The 8,815-nt window shown below is 40.5% G+C and overlaps 1 protein-coding gene across 1 annotated transcript in view; it reads right to left on the minus strand.

Annotated features, from left to right (window-relative positions):
- The window catches only part of BSN (bassoon presynaptic cytomatrix protein), a 230,052-nt gene that overhangs the window by 216,366 nt on the left and 4,871 nt on the right, over window positions 1–8,815 (minus strand). Inside the window, exon 2 of the mRNA XM_044656949.1 lies at window positions 8,595–8,640. Within this exon, the coding sequence (XP_044512884.1) occupies window positions 8,595–8,640 (46 nt within the window). The remainder of the gene's footprint in view (window positions 1–8,594; window positions 8,641–8,815) is intronic.

Here is an 8,815-nt window from a genome sequence, read left to right on the forward strand (position 1 = left end):
AGGGCAATAAGTGTAGCCCAGTTTCTCAAGTTTAAGGGAAGAGAGATACTGGACAACAGCTATTGGAAATGATAGGATCAAATAAGGGCTTTTTCAGGGTGAGAGACATAGACTTGTCTGTAACAGCAGATAAATAGTAGATAAGAAGAGCTTGGAGATAAGAGAATGGGGAATGATAGTCAGGATAATCTGTTGAAAAAGACAGAAGAGAACAGGATTAAGAGTACATATAGAGAGGTTGGCCAAGAGAAGTGCTACCTCTTCATACAAGACTAGAGGGAAGGAGGAGATATGAGAGAAGATGCTTAAATGATATAAAATGAGGAGGGGAAAAGTAAGAATTCAGACACAAGTGTTCTCATTTTTTTAGTGTAGTATGTAACAAGGTCTTTGACTGAGGGGATGAGGGAAGGCTTGAGAAAAGATAGAAAAGTCTGGAACAACCACTATTGAGAGAGAAACAACAAACCGATTAAGTAAGAATAGAATGTTTGCCTTGCTGCAGTGAGGGCCTGGTTGAGATTAGGTAATATAAATTGTGATGGACACAGTTGGCAAAATTTCATAATTTCTTCTAGCTCCATTCAGCAACTAGGAGGTAGAAGGTGGGAATAATCCAGGGTTGAGGTTTGATATAGCATGATCAGCAACAAGACAAAGGGTAAAGGCTTCAAGAATGGAGAACAATATAGAATTGAATTGGTTCACAAAGATGGATGAGAAATGTACCCAGTGCTGGAGCTATGGTTTGGGAAAGAAAAGAAATAGGAAGAGAATAGAGGCAATGATGAGAATAAAGGATATTTGTTAGAAGTTATAAGAGACGGAGAAAGATAGAATATTTAAAATATATATTTAAATAAAGAAATTTTGGAGTTCATAACCATGGAAATGTTAAGCGCTATGGTTGATAGCAAGGTCAAGAGTGTGACCATCTCAGTGTGTAACTGAGGTTGAGTGGAGGAATAGATCTTGGAAAATGAGTAGACAGAGGAACTGAAATGAGGGGAGGAGAGAGGAGTGAGACTGAGACAGGCACTAACTCATTGAGGAAGGAAAGAATTGTCTATGGTTCCAAATATAACATTAAAAAATTAATTTTATTTTTCAGTCATTTCCAACTCTTAGTGACCCTATTCAACAAAGCTACTGGAGTGGTTTGCCATTCCTTTCTCCAGCTTATGTTATAGATGAGGAAACTGAGGCAAATAGGGTTAAGTGATTTGCACAGGATCACAGCTTGTAAGTGTCTGAGGCCATATCTGAATTCAGCAAAGTAAGTCTTTCTAACCAGGCCCTGCACTCTATTCACTGTGCCACCTAGCTACCCCAAAATAATAATGGCTAACCTTTATATAAGGCAGCTAGGTAGCTCAGTGGATTAAGTGCTTGGCCCAATATCAGGAGGGTCTGAGTTCAAATTTAGCCTCAGACATTTACTAGCTATGTGACCCTGGGCAAGTTATTTAATCTTTTTTTTTTTTGGCCTTAATCCACTGGAGAAGGAAATTACAAACCACATATCACATCTTTTCCAAGAAAAACCCATAGATGGTATGGTCATGGACAGGTCATGACACAACAGAAAAACAACAACTTTTATATAACACTTTTAAGTTTGCAAAGTGCTTTCCATAAGTTATCTCTTTTGATCTTCACAAAAACCCTGGGAAGTAGGTGATTTTATTATCTCTGTTTTATAGATGAGAAACTGATGATAAGAGGTTAAGAGACTTGCCCAGAGTCACACAAATGTGTCTGAGGCAGAATTTGAACTCTTTAGGTCCAATACTCCATCTCTACTGTGCACCAAACTGTCTCTAACAACTACCATGACCTGGATTGAATAATAAATTTCTATAGTATGAACCTTAAATGAGGAGAGGTTGCTCAGTGTAGGTAGTACAGAGAAAATCTAGAAGAGGCAATAGAGGGCAAGGAATCTTCTGACTCTTCCACTGTAATAAACAATGGTAGAGGGAGGCATGAGAGAAAATGTGGCTAGTATTAGAAAGGGTATCAATTGGAGCAGTGTCTTTGGAAGAAAGGAAGGTGTCAGTGAGGGCCCATAACTGGAAGAAGAGAGAAAATCCAAGGTGTGAGAGAAGTTTGTAATTATAGTGCAAGAGGCAAGCAGATCTGAAATGGGACTTGGGGAAAGAGGGGTACAGAGTAGGGCCAAGGTGGATAGGAATAAGGATGCAGCCAGTTGGGGATGAGGAAGACTCTTCCCTTCTCTCTGTCTAGATAAATCCGACTCATCCTTCAAACTCTAGTTCAAGTTCTACTTCCTCCAAAAACAGCTGCAAAGGCAGAAGTAATGCAAGGGATAGAGCAATGGGCCCAGAGTCAGGAAGACTTATGCTCATATCCCTTCTCAGACATTTACTGAGAGACCCTGAGCAAGTCACTTAACCTCCATTTGCCTCAGTTTCTTCAATTGTAAAATAGAATAACAATAGAACCTACTTAGTAGAATTGTTGTGAGGATCAAATGGGATAATATTTATTTTTTAAATGATTAGTAGAGTACATGGCATAAAGTAGATATTATATAAATGGTTATTCCATTCCCTGCCTATTATTAAAGAGAAATTTAGTAAACATAGAAAAGGAAACATTTATCAGAAAAAAAATCAGCATGGCTTCATCAAGAACAAGTCATGCTAGCCTAAAATTTCCTTTTCTTACAGTGTATTAAGCTGGTAGATCAAGAATACTACAGATATAGTTCACCTAGATTTTTTCAAAGCATTTGATACAGTCTTTCATGATCTTCTTGTGAAAAATATGGAGAGATGGGGGCTAGAGGAAAGTACAATTAGGCATATTCAGAACTGTTTGAATGTCCTGACCCAAAAGTTAACAGTTCAAATCAACATGGTAGGAAGTCTCTTGGAGAGTGATTCAAGAATCTGTTTTTAGCTCTGTGCTATTTAACATTAACACATCAATGACTGAGATAAAAGTATAGATGCACATTTATCAAATTTGCAGATGACACAAAGCTTGGAAGGATAGCTGGTACATTGGATGACAGAAGTAGCATCCAAAAAGATCTTAACAGAAAAGTACACTGGATCAAATCTAGTAAAAATGAAATTTAATTGTAATAAGTGTAAAGCTTTACTTTTTAGGGAAAGGGAAAGGTAGTCTGAACTTGTTATTTCATAGGTATAGTCAACTACTAGTGTGGAAACTCTTCTTTAAGGCCTTGGTGAATTGTCTTTAAGTATCTTCTTAGGTACCAGGTCACTGAGAAGTTAAGTGGCTTGCCCAAGGTCACACAGCTAGTATGTGTCAAAAGTAGGACTTGACCATTCCTGATTCTAAGATTGTTCATCTGAAAAAAAAACAACTGAGTGTTTTAGTAGACCCAAAGTTCAATAGAAGTTGCCAGTGTGATGTGGGAGCCAAGAAAGCTAAGGCAAACTTGGGTTGAGAGAACAATAGCATTAAGAATTAGAGAGGTGACAATCCCACACTATTCTGCCCTGATCAGAGCACATCTGGAACACCGTGTTTAGCTCTAAGTATCACATTAATAGAAGGCCATTAATAAGATAGAAAGGAGAACAACCTGAATGGTGAAGAGCCTCAAGTTCAGAATCCATTGGATTCAGCTGAAGGAACCAAGGATGTCTACCTTAGAAAAAAGAGAAGATAATAACTGTCTTCAAGGAGCTTAGGGGTTGTCACATGAACCTGGAATTAGACCTGTTCTGCTTAGTCTCAGAGGTCAAAAGCAAGAGTAATCTTTGTTGCAAAGAGACAAATTTAGACCCAATATAAGGCAAACCTGTAAAATAGGCTACCCAAAAGCAGAATGGGCTACCTCAGGAAGTGATGAGTTCTCTTTTACTGGAGAACTTCAAGCAAAGAGTAAATGAATCATTCACTGGGTATGCTGCAAAGGAGATTCTTGTATAGGTTTCAGATGGACCACATGGTCAATGAGATCTTTTTCAATTTTTTCAGGTAAGTGGCACAGTGGATAGAGCATTTGGCCTACAGTCAGGAAGGCCTGAGTTCAAATCTGGCCTCAAACACTGGCTATATGACCCTAAGCAAGTCACTTAACCTCTTTCTGCCTCAGTTTTCTCACTTGAAAAGGATAATAACCCACCTCCCACAGTTATGGTGAGGTTCAAATGAGATGATATTTGTCGAGCACACTTAGTATAGTGCCTGGCACATAGTAGGTGCCTGATAAGTGTTTAAATTAGACTTTCTTTTCTCTCTTTTTGAAATTCTGCAATTCTGCCTTCTCTGACCCCTCCAGTATGCAATAATTTGACAGAAAATAAGAGACCAAAAGTGAAAAGATAACTTGCTCCAAATCACTCAAACAAGGAAGCAGCAGAATTGGGATTCAAAGCCAAAATCTTTTGATTCCAAAACAATACTATTTCTCCTTTGCCACATTTCCTTAAAAGTGTTTCTTAGTCTTGGCCTTTACCTGGCCATCATGTACCATCTTGTAGTCCTGTAGTCTTGAAAAAGTGATTGAAAGCATGTAGGAAAAGAGTTTCCATGCACAGCTCTCCATCACCCCAAGCCCCTCACCCTTCCTAGCTAGAAACAGTGAGTATCCTGGCTTTCTATAACTCTAAGCAGCAGGCTGCAGGACTGTGGGTGTTGCCATTTGCAAGGATTTAGATCAAGCTCTCTTGCCCCACTTGGCTTCTAAGAGTAGTGTCAACACAGACACAATGCTAAGTCAGCATAGTGTGAGTAAGAAAATAGAGAAGTTTCTACTGGTCATAAAGACTATCATTATGGCATTACATTAATATACAGTTTAAGTCTCTTGTAACTGGATGAGATGATTATTCCCCCGCCTTCCTATTTTCCATTCATCTTATAGGAAGCTTTTAATTATCATACTATTTCCTGGGCATCATCTTCACACATTCTGCCTTACATTACAGTTATTTGGACTTTATCTTCCCCACTAGACAGCAAGTTACATGAGGGCCAACCGATGTTTTCATCACCTTTCAATCTCCCCTAATATGTAGCATAGTGTGTTAGGCACAGTAAGTACTAAACAAATTAAACTGAATTTAATTAACTAGACTGGAAAGATTGCTGCTGAATTCATGAATTTACTTGAAGAGATATGCCATTTTTTCCCTTTTACTCTTTTCTCAAATACTCAGAATGCATCTCTCAGGTCTTTTTCTCTCAATGGTCCAATCTGTTCACCAGTAGAACAGAGATGAACAGGCTAAATTTGGCAGTAGGGACCTGGGACACTTTTTCGTGAAGAAAAAGGAAGCCATTTTGATGCTAAAGGAAAAGGATAGACAGTTTAGGTGCTGCTCTGGCTGAGTTAATGTGACAAGCTGAATTATAGCTACGGAAAAGAATCTTTGCTTTTCTAGAGCCTCCAACCTGACAATAAGGAGGAGGCCCTCTACTGTTCTACTGGAAAGGCTAGGGTCACTCTGGCACTGCCCACCTATGTTCTCTGTTTTCCTACAACCCAAAGGATTGAAGTGGTCCCTAAGGGAAACTGATGGTAGATGCCAGAGCTCTGTTGTCAGTGGTACCACCCACCCCCAGTTCTTAACCTTTGGTGAAAAATGTTCCCCAATCCTTCCCCATCTGTTTGCTTCTGAGTGTTGACAGATGATGAACGTGAATGCAATGTGGTCTTATTGTAAAACAGGACAGTAGTTGTAGGCACTAGTCTTTGCTTCCATTATTCTGAGTTAATCTTTGGCACTACCCAATTTCATTAAATATTTCAAATATCTATAGAATGCAATGTAATATGCCACAAAAAATAATGAATGGGAAGAATTAAAAGAAATATGGGAAGACTTATGTGAAGTGATGCAGAGTGAAGAAAGCAGAAGCAATAGAACAATGTACATTAACTACAATTATATAGTTAAAGAGAGTAAGAAGGGCAACAAAATCAATGTTACAAACTGAAAAGAAAATTTAAAAAGTATCATAAAAGCAAGAATTATCTGGGTATGGCTACATTAAGGTCAAAAAACTAGTATTTTAGGGCAGAGTTAACAATAAGTAAATAGCATAAGCTTATAGCCACAAATGCAATCATTCATGATCTCAGATGGATTGTATGTATGTGTCATATTGAATGCTCATTTTTCTTAGTTTCTTATGCTCTATTTACATGTTGGAATATTGGTACTTGTTAATGGAAATGAAAATAAAATGTGTATTTTGTAAACATGGTAGCTGGTGGCTTTGCAATATGTGATCCAACCATAATCAAAAGATCCAGTCGGGTAATGAAAAATCAAATATTAAGTTCCCTCATATCAAGAACTTCCAAATGACAAGGTGTTTTTTATGCTCAGCTATTTCGACTTTCACTGGGAGTAATAGCACTACAGCTTATCAGAAGGGAGTTTGCCTCCAGCCAAAATCCAAATACCACTACAATATGCAGCAAAATGAAGAATGCTCACAATATTAGGAGTGGTACAATATTAAGTGGATTAAAATAATTCATGGGAAATGAACACATGTCCCCAGCTTTGTCTTCATAAAAATAATGCTCATAGCACTGATTTGCAAAGCCGCCCAGCAGTGTAAGCAGGCTTACAGTTTCAATAACGACCATTCATTACTTCCAGTTGTCTAAGAAATTTGAGTTGTTGGGAATTAGATACATACTTGGACAGCTGAACAATCAAAAATAATGTTCCATCACAGGCAATTAGCTCCCACACAGAAAAGCACGGGAGCATAAATGACTAGATTCAGACTGAATCCCAAAGCTATCTCTAGCTTCACTTTGACTCCAGCCCGTTTGATTTAAAGAAAATGGCACAGAGATAATGTCTTCCATTTCAACCTTGGTAGCCATCTCTTCCATCTCTTGGTAGCTTATGTGAGTTTTCAGGGTGTTGTTTTATTACTGACTGGCATTTTCCCTGCACTGCATTCATAACCATTTGATTAGTTTTTCAGGATTTCAGTTAACATTTATTTTCAAGTTATTTCTCCAACATTCTATCAAATATTTCATGGTTTTTAGAGTGCTTTTCCATATCTTCCCCTATGAGTTACCTCTTACAGACTAAAGCCTAAGGCAACAGAGAACAAAAATTGGTTCTCAAAGATTTCAACAAAATTTTAATTTAATGCCAAAATATTTACTATCACTAAATGCTACAGGTAGAGCTCATGACCCTGTTAGAGGTGTTGTGCTAATTAAGTTGTTTTTAGCATCCTGAATGCATACATTCTATCCTTATACTCATGCTACTATTTATGGCATCTGTACATTTCTATAAACCACAAATATGAAGCTATTTCACACTACATATTTCTCCCAAGGAACCACCCTCACTGGTGCTTTTCCAAGACCATGGAATGAGGAAAAAAAATGTTTACAAATAGCTTTAACATTTTTTCATTTAGCAATTTCCCCCATGTAGCTAGATGTACAGGGCTGAGGTTACATAATCACCTATTTAATACTCCAAACCAGCTGCATTTAGAGTAATCAGATTTGGGGTACAATGTGCTGGTGTGGAGTTCCAGACTGTGAAATAATAAATGGACACTGCACTAAGCCAAATGTACTGAAGAGAGAAGACTTGGGATCTAGTTGGGTGCAGAAAGGCAACACTTTCCAGCTGACTGCTCTGCTCACACTAGATGAGGGAAGATTCAAAGTAAAGCTTGAAAAAAGGATGTTATTATCCAATAAGCTAGATTGTTCTACACACATACATGCAGTTCCAGTCTGAACCCTTTTTGCCCATGAACTCTAATTCGTTCACCTCATTCACTGAGCTATGCTACATCTTATTTCATGGTGGGATTCATCTCAATATCCCTTTCTCTATGAAGACTGTACCCAGTGTTTTTCCCTCTTCCTCCTCCTCCTTTCTGCCCTAAGCTTCCTTCATCTCTCCCACAGACCTTATTTATGCTTTGTATTGCCCTTCGGTACTCCTTCCGTCCCTGTCAGAAGGTTGTACCCAAGTACTCTTCTCTAAGCTAAGCCCCATTCTCTCAGTTTTCCCTATAATGAACGCTAAGCACCCCCTCCCTCCATCCCACCTCCTCCCACACACCCCAAATGAATCCAGAGTTCCATCTTCTCTGGATGAGGCTGATTGCACCTACTCACGCCCCTAATCCCTGATGACTGCACCCCTTCCCCCACCGAGGACTAAGAATTTACCCAGCCACACTCCACATCCTCTCCCTTGCTTTCCATCCAGCTACCCCCTGCAAGTCACTCCACCTTTCGAAGTCTTAGTTTCCTCTTCTATAAAATGGGTAGACTTGATCTACCACCCAGGATGGCCGTGAGGAAGCAGCTTTGTAAACCTAAGACCCTAGAGAAACGGGAGCTATTTCTCGAGGTTGTTGTTCTGTTACGACCCCCTACCCACAGAGATCTTGACCCTCCCCAACATTCCCGTTCCTTCTCCAGACCCCATCAACCCAAAGCATTCCCATTAGTCGAGCCCTCCACGTTCCCCTCAGAGAAGGGAGACGGGACCGGGCCTCTGCCCGCGCCCGCTGCAGTCTGGAGCCAGTGGGGTTGGCTACGAGTGAGGGTTCGGGGGGCCCCCTTAGCTGGGCTGCCTTACCTGGCCGTGTCGGCAGTGGGGCCGGGGCCGGGCCCGGGGCCCGGACCTGGTGGCTGCTGGGCTGCGACCGCTCGCGCAGCACCAGACGAGGGGAGCTGTCCGCCTCCTGGTGCTGAAGGCGCCTTCCCCACCGCGGGGCCGGGGCCGGGGCCGGGGCTGGGGCCGGGGCCAGGGCTGGGGCTGGGGCCGCCCGCCGCCAACAGCCCTTCCCCGGCTCCCCC

This window comes from Gracilinanus agilis, chromosome 1 (genome assembly GCF_016433145.1).
Source record: "Gracilinanus agilis isolate LMUSP501 chromosome 1, AgileGrace, whole genome shotgun sequence".
NCBI classification, from domain to species: Eukaryota; Metazoa; Chordata; class Mammalia; order Didelphimorphia; family Didelphidae; genus Gracilinanus; species Gracilinanus agilis.